The 18215-nt window shown below is 41.2% G+C and overlaps 1 protein-coding gene across 2 annotated transcripts in view; it reads left to right on the top strand.

The window, feature by feature from the left end:
* The window catches only part of SNX18 (sorting nexin 18), a 32042-nt gene extending 14073 nt beyond the window's left edge, over positions 1–17969 (top strand). The window contains exon 2 of one of the 2 annotated variants that reach the window (XM_049794746.1): positions 17878–17969. In XM_049794746.1, the coding sequence (XP_049650703.1) occupies positions 17878–17894 (17 nt within the window). In that variant the 3' untranslated portion in view covers positions 17895–17969. Of the gene's footprint in view, positions 1–1651; positions 4541–17877 lie in introns of those variants that run through there. The other variant, XM_049794745.1, reaches the window with a different exon arrangement.
* The last annotated feature ends 246 nt before the right edge of the window (positions 17970–18215 follow it).

Here is an 18215-nt window from a genome sequence, read left to right as displayed (position 1 = left end):
CTCTGATCTTAGGAATTCCAGATTTTATGTATAATGCAAGACACAACTCCCGTTTCATTTCAAAAATGCAACAAAGTCTTTTTCCCCAAGCCTGCCAAATCCTGATATTTTAACTTGCTTCTAGTAAGAGTGTACCTTGACCCTACATTCTACCTGACTGCCTGGTGAGGGGTTGGAGATGGGCAGGGGATGAGCCACAGCAGGGAGGGGAACATGAGAAGTGCCTGAAAGAAATGCAGCGAGCAGCAGCCGTGCTCCCCAGTTTCATCCCAACCCGCTCTGCATGCAGATGCTTCCAGGCACAAGGTCATGCTCCAGATCTGAATTGCAGAGATGTGTCAGGGCACTGGGGGGAGGCACGTTTGAATTGGCTTGTTAAAACAGGCATAGGGAGGAAAGGACACAAGATAGCATTACTGCTGATGAACTGCTTTTTTACTGTTTAGTGGTGTTTGCTACGTGTGTGGATTCGGGCTAATGAGAAGACAAACCTGCTCCCCCAGCAGATGGATTGGAGGTTGTCCCCCTGGAGTATATAGGCAGAGAGGTTTCTCTGTTAGCTTGTTGCCTAGCATCACTGTAGGGAGTCCAGAAAAGCATTTCTTCAAGGCAATGTAAAGGGAGTCCCGTCACTGAACTGTAGTCATGTGTATGGTAAGAAGGGTTAATCTGAAAGGAAAGAGTTAAGACATTACAAATAGTTGAAGGAACAAGTAACTTAAGTGTGATTGTAAAGGATGTGAAAAATGTCCTATCACTAACATCTTGTGAGAAGATAAAAGCTGTATTGGTCTGATTGGTTTTAGTTATAAGAATAAAGTATGTATGTAATATTTAAGTCAAAGAAGGTGCTCTATGGGTAATTGAGTCCAAGAAAATGAATGTCTTAAGATGTATCTTGGTATTCTGTCATTATATGAGTCTGCTTTGGGTAGGTCTGTTCTGGGTGATACTTCATTTTTGTAGGATGTGAGTGCTTTAATTAGCTATTTGGAGAAGGAGGACTGTCAATTCTTTCGCTGTGTTTTTTCTTCTAGCTCTTACAAGACTGCGTTAGGTCTACCTGGACATGTGCTACTTCAAAATAAGCTTTTAGATTCTCTAGTACTCAATAATTACTTTGGGGATATCTGTAGTGTAAAAGCAGAATGGCAAGGTTTTACATATTCAGTTCTCCTTTTGACATTTCACAAAGATTGGGAAAAGTGATGTTTCACTAAGTCCAATTTCTTAATAAGGTTATTTTTCTGATGTTTATGTAGGCTTAAATTGATCTGACTAGTTTTCTAGTGCTTTCATTTTTTCCCACTACTGGTATATATGTATCAGTTATCAGGTATATATGTATCATGTCTCTGAAGAACACCATCTGATTTTTAAGATTGTGAAATAGGCATGTTTTACCAACCTTTGCAAGCTACAGCCTTTAAAAAGTGGGGTTTTTTTTTAAACAAGAATCACTGTTCTGTAATTTTTTTAATATGAAAAAGATTTTATTCCTTTTCATTAATATATATATATGCACACGTATAAATACATTTACAATGAGCCTTATACAAATCCTTGTTGTTATTAAATCACTTGTTAAAGTACAGTAGTCGAGTCTACATTGTCCTCACAGTTCAACTGTTTTGTTTTGTTCTTTACACAGGAGCCCTTACCAAAGTAAAGGAGAGTAAGCGGCATGTGGAAGAGGGGAAGATGGAGCTCCAAAAAGCTGAGGGCATTCAAGAACGCTGTAACATTATTTCTTTTGCAACCCTAGCAGAAATTAATCATTTCCACAAAATTCGTGTGAGGGACTTTAAATCACAGATGCAGCATTTCTTGCAACAGCAAATACTCTTTTTTCAAAAAGTGACACAAAAACTAGAAGAAGCTCTTCACAAGTATGACAGTGTTTAATCTCTGATCTTTGATTTGTGGACTTCCCTAAGCATGAACATGACCCAGGCGGCAAAGCAAATGCTGCTGCTGCTGAAGAACTCTTGCCAGTGGTAGACGGTGGTACAAGGATGGTTTTGTTCACCTGGAACCCCAGTTTAATCTCCAATTATGTAGAAAGGAAACAGTTATAGGGCTATGTAGTAGAAACAGTACTACGCATTGTAACTAAGTTATACTGTGTATGCCTACACTACCATTGTAACTTTTTTGGAATAATGAGTATACTATTTGCCTTATTGCTTTTTGAAATATGGTATTTTAGTGCATACTTTGTAGACCTCAAAACCCTTTGGGTCTTTAAGGAAGTTGGCTAGATAAAAGCCTGCTTCAGATGCCTTTTTACTTTCCTAGATTTGGGTTTCCTGAATTCAAATGATTCTCTGTTTACAGACTCCTACTAGAGCAGCTATGTGATTCTGTGCCTTTAGACTCTATTTTTCCTTTTCTAGTAAGTCACATTTTTATGATTGAATGAATGAAGGGTTGATGCCTATGACAGGAACTGATTATGAAACCTCACATTGATTGGAAAAAAATCAGCTGCCATCCAGTTTGCACAGCAAGTACTGTCTTATGACAAATGTTGGCTCAAAAAGGAGAACTTAAATCTATTCACACTCTCCCTGAAAGTGGAGACTACTTGTTACATGTACTGGGATGTTAAGCACATATACAAAAATACGGCACTTAATTCCCTTTCCGAAATGAGTAATACAGTGAGGTTTGGTTTTTTGTGTTTTTTTTTTTTAGTATATAGCATTACTGTGAGTGGAAATTTGAAGAGCTAGCCTAATAAAAATTATATGTATCAAGGGGATATTAATGCAAGCTATGCGGCTGCAACATTTTTTTTAAGTTTGAAATTATCTGCTTATTTTTCAGTTGCTGATTCAGTTTAACTTCAGACTTGCATCTACATTGCCAGTTGTCTGAGTTGAAACTCCACTGTGATTCATTAGTTTACTAAGTTACAAGTTTTCAGGGATGTTCAGTAATATATATGATCTGAAATAAGTCTTGGCTGAACTGACTTGGAAAACAGGTGGCATTTTTATGTTTGTAACACTCAAGAATTAACAATTGTCTTAATTTTTGTATAAATATTTTTGACAAGCAGGGTGCATTTATATATATGTAAACACTATCTTTTAAAGAGTTTTCTGGCTTATTTCTCTTGAATTAAGTCTGAAGTCTTGTTTCTTACCTGTTGGTTTCCTTCTTATAGGTCAGTATGAAAGACGGGGTTTATTGATCCTATCTTTTTTCTCCTAAACTAAAATAACAAAACCTTCCAAGGAAGCAAAATGTTTACTTTTTTGTTTTGAATTAAATTAATCAAAGACAGCTTAAACAAATGAAAGCCTGGAGAAGGAAGTTAAGCAACAGTTACATTTAAGTACAAATCATTCCTCACCTGTGCAGCAGAAATGTGCAGTTCTTTCGCTCGATCATGTGTGCTTCTGTAGCTTAATCCCACACCTGTTTTAGAGGAATAAATGCGAGAATGTAGTTTTAGTTCTAAGATTCATCCACAAATGCTTGGAGATTGCTATTTTGTGCAGGTTGTGTTTGGCAGTGCTTCTTGTACATACCCAAAGAAGTAAAATACAGAATAACAAAGAAGAAAAAAAACAGTATTTGTAAAAGAAAGGACAATCAGTGAGGAAAGACTATTTCCAGGCTATTAAAGAATGCTGCAAACAATAGGGTTGACCATAAAATAAGGACCATAGTCATAGGGCTGAGTTGCTCTTTATCTTCCTCATGGTGTCTTGTTCTACCAAAACTCACCACTTCCACTAACAGCTCTTCACAGCAGTACTCCAGCTTCCCATATGTCATCTAATTATGTGAGATGGTGATGAGCTAGGTTTGAGCTGAGTTCCATGGATTATGTTTGCTTAAGCCAGATACTGTTTTATTAAATGTCTTTGCAGTAATTGGATCAGACTACAATCAAACTAATTCTACACGGAGGCATTAAGACCTGTTCAGAAATTGATCTTGGTCCAGCTGATGAATTCTAGGAGTTTAGTGTTAACAACATGTACATATCCAGGAGGAAGATAAGCTGTGATATGCATACATACAACATTATCAGACAGGTACAGTCTTCCCAAATAAACTGTCATGGCCTTCACCTTACTTTCTCATTTGTGAATTTTTGGGGTGGAGGAAAAGTGGGAGCGCTATTTAGTTAAACTTGATGTACTGAAAAATCTTGACTGGAATCCTGGATCTGAATTGTTGCAGAGTTCAGGAAGGTTCAACTCTGAATTCATATTATTAGCATCTTCCTTATTTCCTCATTTATTATAGAGTTGGAGTTAAACTGATGTAGGGAGCCTGAACTCCATTACTGCTTACTGCACTATGCGAGAACTATGGTTTTAATTTTATTTGGAACAAGTATGACATTGACCACTCATGACTGATGGACTACTGGATGGTGTGGTCTGGGATCCGAATGTACTCTACAATAAAGTGAATGTATATTGTGTGGGACTTTGGAAGTATCAAAGGAAATCTAACAGAATCCTTTTAAATAAATAAATGTGGAGGAGAGCAAATTAGCTCTATAGTATAATGTTAATGCCTTTGTTTTATTCCATTCCTGTAATTTGGTTTTGGTGCATTACAATTTTTGCATTTGTAGTTAAGTATCTGGTGTGCTTGTTGGGTGTTAGAGAGGTTGAACTGAAAGCTGCGGGAAGACCCACTGAGGTATTGGTTTCTGTTAAAGTGCTGAATCCTATGCAAACTGTGGAATTAATCCATCAGGGGAATATATCCACTCAGAATCACCAGCAAGTAGAGTGTGAATAATGTTTTTATTCAAATTGTAGGGTTTCATTTAGAAATTAAGAACCTGCTAAAATGATGAGATCAGTTTGTTTTCTAGCCTTTTTGTTGTCTCATACTTGCAGAGAGGAGTTGCCTCTATTTATGACTTATGCATGTTTTCTAGATTCTCTGCCAGTTTCAGGGTCCAGTGACATTGTACGCTTGATTTAAAAGTGCTGTAAGACCCATCTTTGATCAGTAGGAAAATTATGTGGTTATGAAGCTTTCAAGAGAAGTGCCAACAAAATCTGGAAAAAAACTCAAAATGGAAGAATATGTTGCATGTAAAATTGGTATGTTTTTAGAAAATGTTAATCAACTACCTACACTGAAAATACCTGCAGTATTTGGTGAGGCACAGGTATCTTTTTGGTGAATTACAAGAGCCTGTTTGCAGTACTTTATTATTTTGCCAGAACTTCACTATTCCAGCTAACGTCTTCCATGCTCCAGCCTGAATTCTTCTGGGAAACTTAAATGAAAGTTGTTCAGCTATTTCTCAGAAGGAGATCATAAAAATAAAAAAAGGTTTTTTCCTCTTAAATTCTCTACACAGTTTGGCTGGAAAGCTCTAGTTCTTTCATACCTTGGAACAAGGACTTGAAATTTGGCAGACTCATTACCTTTTGCATCCTTAGATATGCCTGCTCACTGCCTGTGAAAATTTGTCCACATATTTCCAAGTTAAACTAAGGTTTCTCCGGGCCCTGCTGTGCTCAAGTTTGACAGATAAACTTTCTGTAGCTCCCCTTTGCTCCAAGCAGTCTTGGTTCTAACCTCAGTCAGCAGTGGCTAAGTGAGACTTTTTCTGTAATTGTTTTTCACTTCATCCAGAAGGTGCTGAACCTCCCAGACCAGAAGCTGAGTAAAGAAGCTGTCGGTCAATCCTAGCGTGGCTGCTCTTTGAGCCTGGCCACAGGAGGAGAGAAGCAGCAGCCTGGAACACAAGTTTGAAGTTGGGCCTAGCACTACAGCAAGGTGGAGGTCGGAGATGGTCAGGGAGGAACACATGGGGACACAGATCAGAAAAGGGCGAGGACAGAAAGCCCTGTGACTACAAAAGCCTGTTCCTCAAGTCCCTGATTATACCTTGGGCTTCCAAAGCATCCTGTCCTTTTGCTGTTACTAAATAGCCATAATGAGCAGGCACAAAATGGGTAACAAGTTCTTCTGGTGGTGAGGATGGCAGTGTTTGCTTCTCTCATTAGAAGTTACTTTCTTTGCTCATGGTCAAAGGTCTGATATTGCAGTTGAAAAGTTTAACTTGATGAACTGTAGATTTGGGGGCTGAAAGAGCTGCTGTAATGCAAACTCTGTGAGGCAGCACTGTGAGCGTCAGTACGGCTCCATATGTTTATTATCTGTTTTTTAATTGGGCTGGGGAGAAGAGGGAATCATTTTAGGAAGTTGCACACAACAAAAAAACTATATTAAAGAATGCTAAGATTGATCATGCAATAAAAAAAAAAGGTTAGGATATTCCAGAACTAAAGTTGCCTGGGTAACTAATATATCAAGGCACATCGTGATACATGGTCACCTAAGTGTTTTTCCACAACTTCCCTGCCTCATTCAGTGCACAGGATATACAGCAGTCTGTTGTCTATATAATCATTACTTCTTGTGCAGCATCAGTTGTACTCTGCACAGTGAGAAAGAAGTAAGGGTCTCCCTCAGCCTGCAGAGTGGTGCTCAGAGAACTCAACTCTGTTCCTGCCTGTACTCACGTTCTTCTATGCAATATAAGCCACACAAAATAAATAATTTGTGTGAAGGCTGTGCTCTCCATTTTGTGTAGGCTTGAGTTTAAACCCAGGACTTACTCTGAAAAAAGTGCTGGGCATTCACAATTTTTGCTGAAGGTTATGGACATTCTGGTCTGAGTAGAGAAAATTCTGCAAAATGCAAAGTGCTCTGGAAAAAAAAAATATCAGGAATTCATTTCTTTAAGTAGATCAGCACAAATTAGAGAACACTTGTAATCTATCAGCTGTAAAAGGGAATAATAAACCCAGCTCATTTTGCTGGAATGTTGTGAATATAAACTCCTTGAAATAGAGTTTTCAGATGCTGCTTTATTAAAGTTTAAACATAAACCTCAAACCCTCCTAAGGAAATCAGTACTTAGTCGTCAGAATGAGGTGTGAATATTATTTGGGAAGTAAGGGATGGGGCAATGTGTACAGCAGTGAGGTAAAATAAGCCTCTAGAGGAATCTCATTCAGGTGCTGTTCATTCAGTGCACAGAAAGAGAAAGGCCTTCCCAGCAAAATCATGTGTGATCATGATGATGGAGCCCATTTGTGATGCGTATGCAGAGGGAAGCTGAATTAGTCACATGGGTTACCTTACTTCTGGCATTTCCTAAGTTTTGAGATCCTGCTTTTGTAACTTCAGTAATTTCTCAATGTAACGCAGTGCAGTATATCATGTGCTATACATAGAAAATAAATTGTGTAATATATGCAAGTAATGTAACTTCAGTATACTTGAGACTCATGCAGTTAGCAGCAGAGCTTAGGCATGCACTGAGTTAATTTCAATACATATGACTTGGATACAGTAAAACTCTTAATTTTCTAAAGTTAAAAGGCATCTCCCATACCAACTGGCTGATAGACTTGGCGCTTGGCAACTCCATTTAAAACTAAGCACTTAATTTGGCTCCACTTTGAAATCAAGGAGAATTTGTTTTTGCTTGACTCCACTGGGAAGACTATCAGGCTCTGCGAGTTGAAATTACATCCTTCCATCAATCCAGTAGCATTCAGTCCAGAGTATTCCCCTCTGCTGATTTACAGTTGAATCTAACCTACAGAATTTTGAAGTTGCCTGTCAAAAAGCTCTTTCCTGTAATTTTAATAAAAATCCACTCCTGCTGTTTTGGGGAATATGACATTATAATTTGAAATAAAGAATCAGAAGGGACATGTGGGTTTTTACTGGTTTTAGTTTTAAAAGGCATTTCTAAGGAGCATGAAAATATTCTGTGAGAAGATAAAGTCAGGAATTTTTAATACCATCTTTTTTCTCTTTTGATCCCTATAATTGACAGTAATACCTAAGTTTTTATTGACAAAATAATGCTGCACATGAGGCATATAACATAAATACACAAAAAATTAAAGAGCTGGGTGAGGCAGTACAAAGTTTTATTTGTAGTGAGTTCAGGTGGCATTTTTTCTTACAGTTGGTAGTGATTGACCCCATGCTATTTTTTAAGATTTTCCTTTTGGGAAAAAAAGCAAGAGTCAGTTCTTTCATTAAAAATAAAGGTAGTGAAATAATATTGTAAGAGTATCCCCCCTCCCTTCCATTTTGAATGACTAGTTCTCAGGTACAAGTAGTAGGAGACATTCAGTTCCTTCTCTGACCTTGAGGGGTACTCAGCTGGCACTCTCTCAGGAGGGTACCATTCTCATCACCTCTGCCCCAGTGCTTCTTAAGGTGAGTAGGGGGAAGAGCCACAAGTGCCAGTTTCAGTTTCTCAGCTAGTTTCTGGTCTAGTTGCATATACATGAGCAATGTTGCAAAACGTCACTTGCAAAATAAGAAGTGTCAGACTCCTCCAGTGCCATCCTGGCAGGGTTCTGCCACATTTGGTGGCCTTCCGTTTTGCTTCCCTCAGAGAAATGTTGCAGACAAGATGAGTACCCTAACTGTTAAACTGAAGAATTGAGGACCATGCTGCTGATTCAGTTGCCATGTCGAGTCTGTGCCAGTTTTTACCTATCATGGGTAGATTTCACTTCATACAATTGTAAGAAAAATAGGAACGGTTTTTCAGAGCTTAGTAAGTGTTGGGAATGCAAGCAAACAAGATGTTTGCTTGCATCCTTGTTCAGGATCTGTGAAGCAAGCTGTATCAAAGAGAAAGTCCCTGCTGTCAAGAGTGTTGTACCTGTTCAGTGTGCACATGTGTAGCTACAGTGTAGAAATCCAGGCTCTCCACTAGATTCATGCAAACAAGACTGAATGTGCTAATGAGGGATTGCTGGGCAGTAAGGAAAGTCTGTCTCATCAAGCTCAATTACCTTCTTCATCACAGCCTTTAATTTCAAAAATTTAGCGTATGCATTTTCTTTTTTTTCTTTTCCCCTTCCCACTGTCTCCCTGGGCCTCACTTGTGAATAAGCACACGCAGTTGCTCTCAGGCAGCTTGGGCTGTTCCATAGGCAGCATCCATTCACAAGCTGTGTGCCAAAATGCAGCTGGATCTCTGCCTTGATTAACACAAACAATGTGTCAGGGGTGCCTTTAAGTTGAATTTTGAGTGGCATGAAAGTCAGATGGAAAATTGAAGTTATGATGCTACATGTTAAACCCTGAATAAAAATGTGGCTGATGCATCAATGTACAGAGGTGAGCAGCTGGACAGTTCGGTTTGTCTTTTGCTCCAGATGGTTGTGAGCAATGACACTTCAGTCTCGCAGTGTCTCGAATAGGTAATTTTCCAGGCTTAGCTGTCCATACCCCTGCAGCACATGCAGTGGTGAAGAAGCGTGCCATAGTTCAAGAACTGATGGGTCACGCTTTGAACTATAGTTAAGGAATGTGTTTGGCCAAAAAAGTTGAGCAATATGCATCCCCATGCCTGGGGGTGGGGAGGAAAGAAATTTAACTGCTCACAGTTGTAGCCAGATAAAGGGCGGACTGCACCTTGGAGCACTGCTCAGTGTACCAATGTGGTGAGAAAAGCCTGTGTGGAATTTGTTACGGCAGGAGGACAGGAAGGAAGGAGGAAGCAATTGCCCTTCCTTGCAGTCTGAGCACAGACTGGGGAGCTGTGTGTTAACAGCCAGACAAGGAAGCTGGAGGATGCTGCAGGTTTCCCTTTGGACCACTCTGAGATCACGAGCGCCCATCCAAAGGATGAAGTATCCCACAGAAGGCAGCTGTGGCCACTTTCTCTTTAAAATCCATTATTGCTTGCTGTATAATACAGGAGCAGCCCCGGGAGGAGGAACCTCTGGCAGTAAATGCTCAAAGCAATGGGCTTCAGGGTCATCTCACAACCTCCCTTGGCATTCTTCTGCACTTGGAGACAATGAGGGAAGGAGCCCTAGCTCACACTGATCACAGATGCTTGCTCCTGGGATATATGTGCCTGAACCTCTGAGGCCAAAGGAGCTGGGATTCCCCTCCACGTGGGTGAAGCCGCTTCGCTGCTAGCCAGGGCAGTGTGCAAGAGACAGTGGCGGTCCCACCAGCCTCTGTCAGGGCTGAGCTTTACCCTGTTCTTCAGGAGGACACACTGAAGGTGCCCACCCGCCAAAGAGGACTCTGGGCTGTAGTCCCCGGGTTATACAAATGTTCATCGGGGGCTGTGTAGGAAAGACGTAGGCTCTCAAGGGGGCCGTGCTGCCTGTGACTCCAGTGCTCATTCCTTCACTGGCTGCTTCTAGATGTCCTTTTGCTTGTCTCTCTGAGAACTGTGTATGCAAACTTTGCAGGGACCCAAGTCACCCGATGCAGAGGTCCCCTCTGCGAGCCAGGCGCCTTAAGCTAGGCTTACAGGATCTGCATTCCTTGTAGGCTCTAGCCTTAAATAGTTGTCTGCTTGGAGAGTCAGGAAAATTTGTCCAAATTAGATCTAAAGTAGATTAGCTAAACCATGTTAAAGCCTTGTGTTCATGTACTCATTCAGGATTCATGTTATTTCCATTTAGCTTAATTTACCCAGCTAATGAATTAAAGCAAATCAAATTAAGTTTACTTTAATTCTGAACAAGAATGCCCAGTGTTCGCATAGGGAGTTATGCAGCTCTAATAACCTAAATTCCCATACCTAGCTGACACATGAAAACTAGTCTGAAAACTCCTGCACAGTAAAGCCCCCAAATAGTTTGCTATACATTCTGGGATTTATACAAAATCTGAACACCTTTTCTCACCCTTAACATCTTTTCTAAACTGGGATTAGAGGCTAACGTTGCTCCAATAGGAGCCATAGGTGCATATCTATAGGAATCCCAAAACCAGAAAAGGCAGGAGGGGAGGAAAAAATGTAGCTATCACTCAGCACATGCTCTCCAAGCCTTCATAGTCCTCAGTATTGCTGCAAATACACTACCTCGTGTGTAAGGCATGACATTCCTTCTGCCCTTCCCACTGTACCATGCCATACTTCTGCTAACAACCCTCCACTGAACCGCATTCCCACAGAGCAGTCACCATCCCTGCTGCCTAGAGGAGGAACAAGCCTGACAAAGGAAAAAAGGCAAAAATGGGCTGGTAGTATTAAACTGGCATGTAGGATCTGTGATTTGTAGCAATTGGCAAAGTTAACTGCGTGTAGGTGGGGTGGTTCATCTTTTTCCTTATTATTGGTGCATCAGGCATGTTCTGTCTGAAGCAACTCTATTTTTGTATAAATTTACATATTTCTTTTCTACATTTACTTTTTACTCTGGTTTGGCAGGCTGCATTCTTAGAACTTGCATTAAACATTCATGAAACTTTTTTTCAAGATTTTACCTGTCGGATACTTTTTGTCTCTCGTGAATAACTGTCACTGAGATATTGTTTCAGTGGTGAATTTGAACTCCTTCTTGGCTCATTTTTAATTCCTGCTCAAAGATTTGCAATTTGTAAGTAGTCTGACAATGAGCAGAACAGTAAGAAGGAGGATAACCTGGTTGGTTTTTTATTCTCTATCTCAGGGTCCTAATGAGCATCAAGCAGCCCAGAGTGGAGGTGTGTCCCAAATTGCAGTGAAGCCAATATACAGGCTGCTGCAGTGAGCTGCAGAACAAGAATGTTTGGGACTACATTCAAGGAGGCATTTAGGCACCTAATTCCCAAATTATGTGCTTAAAATACCTTCATCAGCCACCACTCAATCCTGGAAGTGCCTAATTCATTAACCACCTACCCTTTCAGGTTTACGTTCCTGGGGCTGTTTCGGGTGCACTTTGCACCTCCCTCAAGGTTGCTTAGGTCTTTGTAGGGTCAAGCAGCTCAATGCTTAACATGCATCTAAAACTCACCAGTATGGATTAACTTGGCATTTCTCTGCCTGAGTTTCTTAGAGTTGTGATGGTTGTGCTAGAGGCCATCTCAAGGAAAACAAGAGCACTTAAGTGCCTGAAAGTGAACTCTGACACACCTTTTACTAAGCATCTGGTCCCTGAGTGCAGTGCCCAGAAACTGAAACCCTAAACTGGATTCAGTTTCCTATGATTGACCCTGCAGGCTTTTGTCTGGGAGGAGAGTTCATGGCTCCAGAGGGATGAGTCCTAGGACCAACATGCCAAGGGTGAGACACAAGACCTACTAGCTAAGCCTAGAGCCTCTCTCTAGGAAATTCAAAATACAAGGTACATTTGAACTCACATGCAGCTGGAAATGCTGGTTATTTGGTTTGCTTTAAACCATCTTTGAATCGAAGGTGGAAATAACCTGAAAAAAACGTGGGTAGATGGCAAGAATTCTTTCTTGTCAGGAAATAACCTGATCAACAGAGAGTATGTGAACGATGACATGTTGGGGTGTGCGAGCTCTGCAGACTTGGGGGAGCCTGTTCTGCTTCATGGATCCCAGGTGGATTTAAAGAGGGTCTGGGAAGTTGCAGGCTGAGGGGATGCTGGTTTTACATGATGTTGACCTTGAGTAGCCACTGACCATAGAGGGGTTTCAATCACATTTTCAGGCTACCCACCTTGCCTGCCCAAGCTGTGTTCTGTTTCTAGCAATGGGCATCACAGGGAGTTACTGAGGGAAGAAATAACCCATTGGCTTTTAGGTCCCTGCTTTGAGCCACTTTTTGGTCCTGAGTAATTCTGTGTGACGGCCAAAGTGAACCTCGCACATCACCGGTGGGGTGCCTGCGGCCGCTGACTGAGCACACAGAGATGGACAGGGCATGTCTGGCACACTGCGGCATGACACAGACCTCTGCAGTGTCTGAAGTACCTCATTTCTTTGGAGATTGGTTCTGCACAGGTGCTTGTATTCAGCAAACAGAAAAAAAAAAGACTTTTTTCTGCATTTGGCATTTATAATAAATAAAATCTCCTGTTGTATGAACTTTAGTAGTATCAGGTTAGCTCCCACTCTTTCAGTCCTTGAGAGACCAAACACTTGTATCAATTTTTTACTGCCTTCCCAATTCACCTTCTTCAAGATAAGTCTTGGGCTAAAACTTTTTTAAATCACCTCTTAGGCTCCAGAGAAAAGACCTATAAAATGAAGTCAGTAGTATCAAACTTGTTATCAAGTAATTATTAGAACTGCCAGGTACAGTATGATAGCAACAAAACACCCAATATTTCACATATGAATTGTGGTGATCTTGCATTGTGCTAGCTCAGACAGTAAGTACCTCTGACACCAGTGACCAAAGTTTCAAGTGTTTACAACACAGAATTTCCTCTAGAGTAACAAATTCAGATGCATTATTTGTCTGCTTGGTTACCGATGTTAGGAAGAACAAGTGATGGGCATGTAGCAGAACATGAGGAGCTGTTCTCCATAGAGTTTTCCTTCTGCTGCTACCACTCATTGGGGTAGAAACGAAATTCATAGACTGAACAAATCTATAGATCATTAGATGGTTTATTGGCCAGCAGGCCACAACCATTAGGAAATGAGGCTGGATTGGGGTAAAACACAGACTGCAACAAGTCTGCTTTCTCACTTTAAGATGTGTATTTTTAAGATAGTAGAGGGTTAATTATCAGCACGTTTTGAATTGAATTCTATGCCTGTGTCCGTGCTTGCTGATCTGGGTGTCACTGAGCAACTTGCTAAGCCTGCTTTGCGAAAAAGGTTTGTTTACCTCTCAGCAGCAACTAACATCTCTTTAATGTTGGAAGAAAACAAATGATAGGGACATGCTTGCTTAGCTCTTGAGCACATTTATTTAGCAACATATGTTAGGAAAGTGGCATCCTTTGCTAAAATGAAAATATTCAATTCACGTTGACAGCAGGATCTGTCAGCTACGATTTGTTGGATATTTATCACCCACACTGCCAGTAGGCAGCAGATACCTACGTTTCTATTACTGAAAACTCCCCGAAAAAAACCCCCACAAACCAAAAAGGCTTAAATGGGACAATAATGTGCTGAAGCATCTCTTCACTCAGGTGGTAATTTCTTGTCTTAACTAGGATTTGAAACATTAGGCAACATGTCAGTATACCTATACGCCCAGTTCAGTGCTGAATTTTTAGGTCATTTTAGTATTCTTTTCTGCTAATTGGTTTGTGACTGGCAGACTTTGAAGTAGTGTATTTTTTCTCTTATCATACAATCTGGAGAAGTGCCCAAAGCATATTAGCATCAGCCAGCCATTGGTACCTGCTGCTCACTGTCTTCTACTGCTAAATATATGCTAATGATGCTATCTGAATCTTGGGAGGACCAAGATGAATTTGTAAATTGTGCTTATGCCAGGAAAATGAATGCTACTTACAAAGATGACAAAGAAAGCAGCTGCTTTTAGATGAGATGAATCACCACATTACATATTACTCTGGGGTACTAAATTATATTTTCTCTCTTTAATTCATTTTTTGGAAGCATGTGGTTATATGGCAACTATAGCATGTGAGAAACTTTTCAAAGCCTTCTGAGATGGAATAAAGAGACAGTATCACATTTATTATTTTTTAATAGACTTATGTTTAAGTACAATTCTGTTATGATGTGGGTTTTTTAGAGGTCTTCTCACATATTGTGTCCTAATTAGAAAACTGCAGCCTTTAGATATTTTATAAGGGTTTTTTCCTTTCTTTTAGCTATTAATTACAAGGGTCTTTTCAGCAACAGTGAGCAATGTTCAGCATGTCTGAAATGCTTATGTACAAAATATATCCAAAGCAACAGAATAATAGGAGAGCAAATCAAGCCAGTTTGAAATTCCAGTGCGGTGTGAAATAATGCAGCCTCTGTTGAATATGTTTGGTATGAAAGAACACTTTAAGCTAATTGTAAGTACAGCTGGAGTTTGAATTTAACATTTTTGAAAGATGATTAAGACACAGAAACAACTGGCTGAAAACTTAGGTACTGCATTGGACGAAGATGCAGATAGGAGTTGGACTGAGAAGTAGAGGTAGGGATTATTTCAGAAAGCACTGCAGTTCCCCTTTCTTTGGTATTTCTGTGGTGCCCTTCCAAAGCGCTTTTTCTATCTATCCTATCCCCCCAAACTAAGACAGGAACAGTAGGGAATCGGTCAGAGGCACAGAGCAGGTATTTTGGCCGTCCCTCTGTGAAGTCGGCGATCGGCATCCCTGGGCACGGACACCGCTCTCCCCTTGCCTGGCCGTCGGGCTCAGCAGCTCCCAGTGCCTGGCAGTGCCACAGGCTGGGCTGGGAGGCAGGGTCTGGGCTAAGGGGGGACTCCTGGGGGGGTCTGCAGATGAACCGTTCTTTCGTCCAGGTCCAGAGCTGGTGAATCGCCAGGAGCTGGGCTGGCGCCGGGGACAGACCTGCCGTCTCACAGGAAGGCTGGCAAAGACAGCTCTAGTTTTCAAACCCTGTTTTCACGAAGTATCCAAGACATGCTGGACCAGGCAAACTGATCAGACGATCTTGCAAAATCCTGTTCTCCAAAGTCTTAATACTTTCTGATTAAGTCATAGAATTTTCTTTCATATGATAAACCACGGGAATGAGAAACTTTTTTATTTGTTTTTGCTAGGGATGAAACAACATGAAAGGACCTTATATTTAGCCACAAAAAACAATACTTATCCAAAATAAATGGCCTAAAGTATGTGCAGGAGGTGTGACTGAGAAACACAAAGAACATCTAAAGGAGTAAACTTAGGACACCAGGTTCTGCAGGGGGTATTGTAGCCCCCTGAACATCCCAGACCACGAAAGCACCACGACGGCTTGCAGTCATCGGCCCACAGTCATTCTGCCCATAGGAACTGTGCTTAACCTCTTGGACATAGCACTGACATCCACTGCATGGGTTTTGGTACAACCCAGCAGCTTAAAAAGAAAAACTGAGAGCTTTCCTAGTCTCTGCACACACATCACCACTGGAAGATGACACTCTGTGAAATGGTTCAAGTGCTGGGTGAATGTATTGCTATTAGAGAGTGATTATGAGGACACAACCATCTCCAGAGACAACAGGATTTTGCTGTGTAACCCTGCAGCTCTGCAATGTAGTATTGCCTTCTAGCAAGAGGCCATGAGCTCTGCAGGGAGTTTGCAAGGCCTCAGGACTAAGGCTTGTCAGGTGTGCTCTTTCTGAAAGTCTCTTGACCTGCCCACAGCTCTGTTTTACTTTGTTTAACCGTGACAGTCATTTCTCTATTTGACCAGGTGTCTACGGCTAATTTGTTCTACTTTTGTTTAACCTTGCGTGGTACAACCATTGTTTTATATAGCTGGCAGTAGCGAGTGGTGATGCTATGTCAAATGAGATGTTCAAGACTCTGACACAATGATGTAGGGCAGAGAAATAGATGCCTGGTACAATGGCAGAGAGTTTGAGAAGCGGAGACACAGGGTGCATCGCAGAGGCGTACAGGGGTGGAGTGATACGAGGAGGCGCACAGGCTTGACAACCGGAGACAACTCATCAGGGGGTCAGTTTTAGAAATATGGACCCAGAGCTGGATGAAACTGATTTTAGCCATAACAAAGAGAACAAAGAAATAATATCTAACATACATAAATGGTACCATACATAGTAAATACATTTGTAACATGGAGCTGTAGACCAGCAAAGAAAAAGAAAGGTGTAAAACTGTGTTGACAAACATGATAAAATGTTCCCAAGTGCATCTCAGGGGAGGAAGAAGCGTCCAGCTCCATGAACATCACGTTCCTCACAGTGCAGGACTCCAGGGGCTGATGGTCAACACTGTTTTCCTCTCCAGCAGTCCAAATCTCCTGAAGGTCCAGAGAAGCAGTGGAAGGGTGAGCATAACTCCAAGGAAAGGGATAGAAATTAATAAATATATGCATTACAATTTTACTGTTGCTATTATTGAGACATTCACTGTACAGAAATGCTCTAACTGTATTATTAGTCTCCCTTTTCTTGCAGTAACAACATCTAGACTAATAATGATTCTTGAATTAGACTGTTAAGATTTACATTATAGTAACAATAAATTCTTAGCTTTGTTTATATATATGGCATGCTTCCTCTTTGCCCACAAAGAAGATTTTGAGTGTAATGGTGTGTTATTTCCCACAGAGAAGGAAAGGAAATGTTTATTGGCATCTCGGGAGTGCCTAAGCCAAGGCAGACAAGCCCTCCCAGCTCATTGCCCCGGTACTGACACTAACTGCATGGCTACAGTGGAGCTAACACCCTTTAAAAATTATTTGCCGGGTCACATGTTTCTTTCATAAATTCATTTGCCGACACTGTTTCCTGAAGAAACAAGATGTTTCCAGCCATGAGCCACCCTGGAAAACCATGTCTATTGCTCAGTTTGGGGGCTGTGGGGTGAGCCCCTGCCTCTTGCGGAGTTCTGCTGGTCACACCCCTGGCCCGGGTCTGTGTCTCTGATCATTCTGGGTCATCCAACCACTGGCCCTTCACCCTTGCCCATACCAGAATAAAAGTCATAGGGGGAAAAAAGACATTTAATGCATGTGGGCTGGGGAGTGGGAGGTAAGCAGGGATGATAATAACCACGTTGATCCCTGTCTATGGGAATGGGAAGACAGGGATTTAACAGTCATGGGAGTCACCTGGCCTTGACCTCAGAAGACAACATGTTTTGTCTCTTCCCTGGTTCTGCCTTGAGAGGTGTTATCCACATCAGTATCTGAAGGTAAAAATATGACTTTCTTACCAGTAAAGACATGATGCTAAGGTCATGTTGGGGTCACTGAAAGGAAATTTTGGCCGTGTCTGCAAGACTTGCACTTCCATTTGGGAAATGATGTGTTTATATATGAAACTGAGTTCAACTGTGAAAAATACTACCGTGCAGCTGTAAACATCAGAGGACCAGAGTGCTGCTTGAAATGTCAGGGAACAGTGGAAAAATCCTTACAGCTTTGGCAGAAGGAGATGGATGTGGGAAGAGAGGTTTTCATTACAGATACCATCTTATGGTAGTTTTACCAGGAAATAACTGTATATTTTTATTTTTGAAGGCAGGTTTCCAGTCTAATAATACTACTACTGCAGTCCGCTGAGAATTGCTGTGCCTGTGAGAGTCCCACACGCTGAATGACTTGCCAAAAAGGAAGAACTGTGCTACCATGCAAAGTGAGGGCTTTGCTCAGATGGATCAGATCGGCTTGCTGTAGCTACATGGATACAAGCCTGGACATGTGTAGCGGGTGCAGGACAAGCTTGGAGAGAAATGAGCTCTTATTTTTTATTGCCTTTTCTGTTGCCTGAAATATCAGGACCATGATTGCAAGTTACAAATGCCTGTATAGTTACATACACACCCATACGTTCACATCCATTCTCTGCACTTTGAAAC

Source organism: Accipiter gentilis, chromosome Z (genome assembly GCF_929443795.1).
Source record: "Accipiter gentilis chromosome Z, bAccGen1.1, whole genome shotgun sequence".
Classification (NCBI taxonomy): domain Eukaryota; kingdom Metazoa; phylum Chordata; class Aves; order Accipitriformes; family Accipitridae; genus Astur; species Astur gentilis.
Note: the sequence above shows the minus strand (reverse complement) of the source record. Positions and strands in the feature narration are given on the sequence as shown.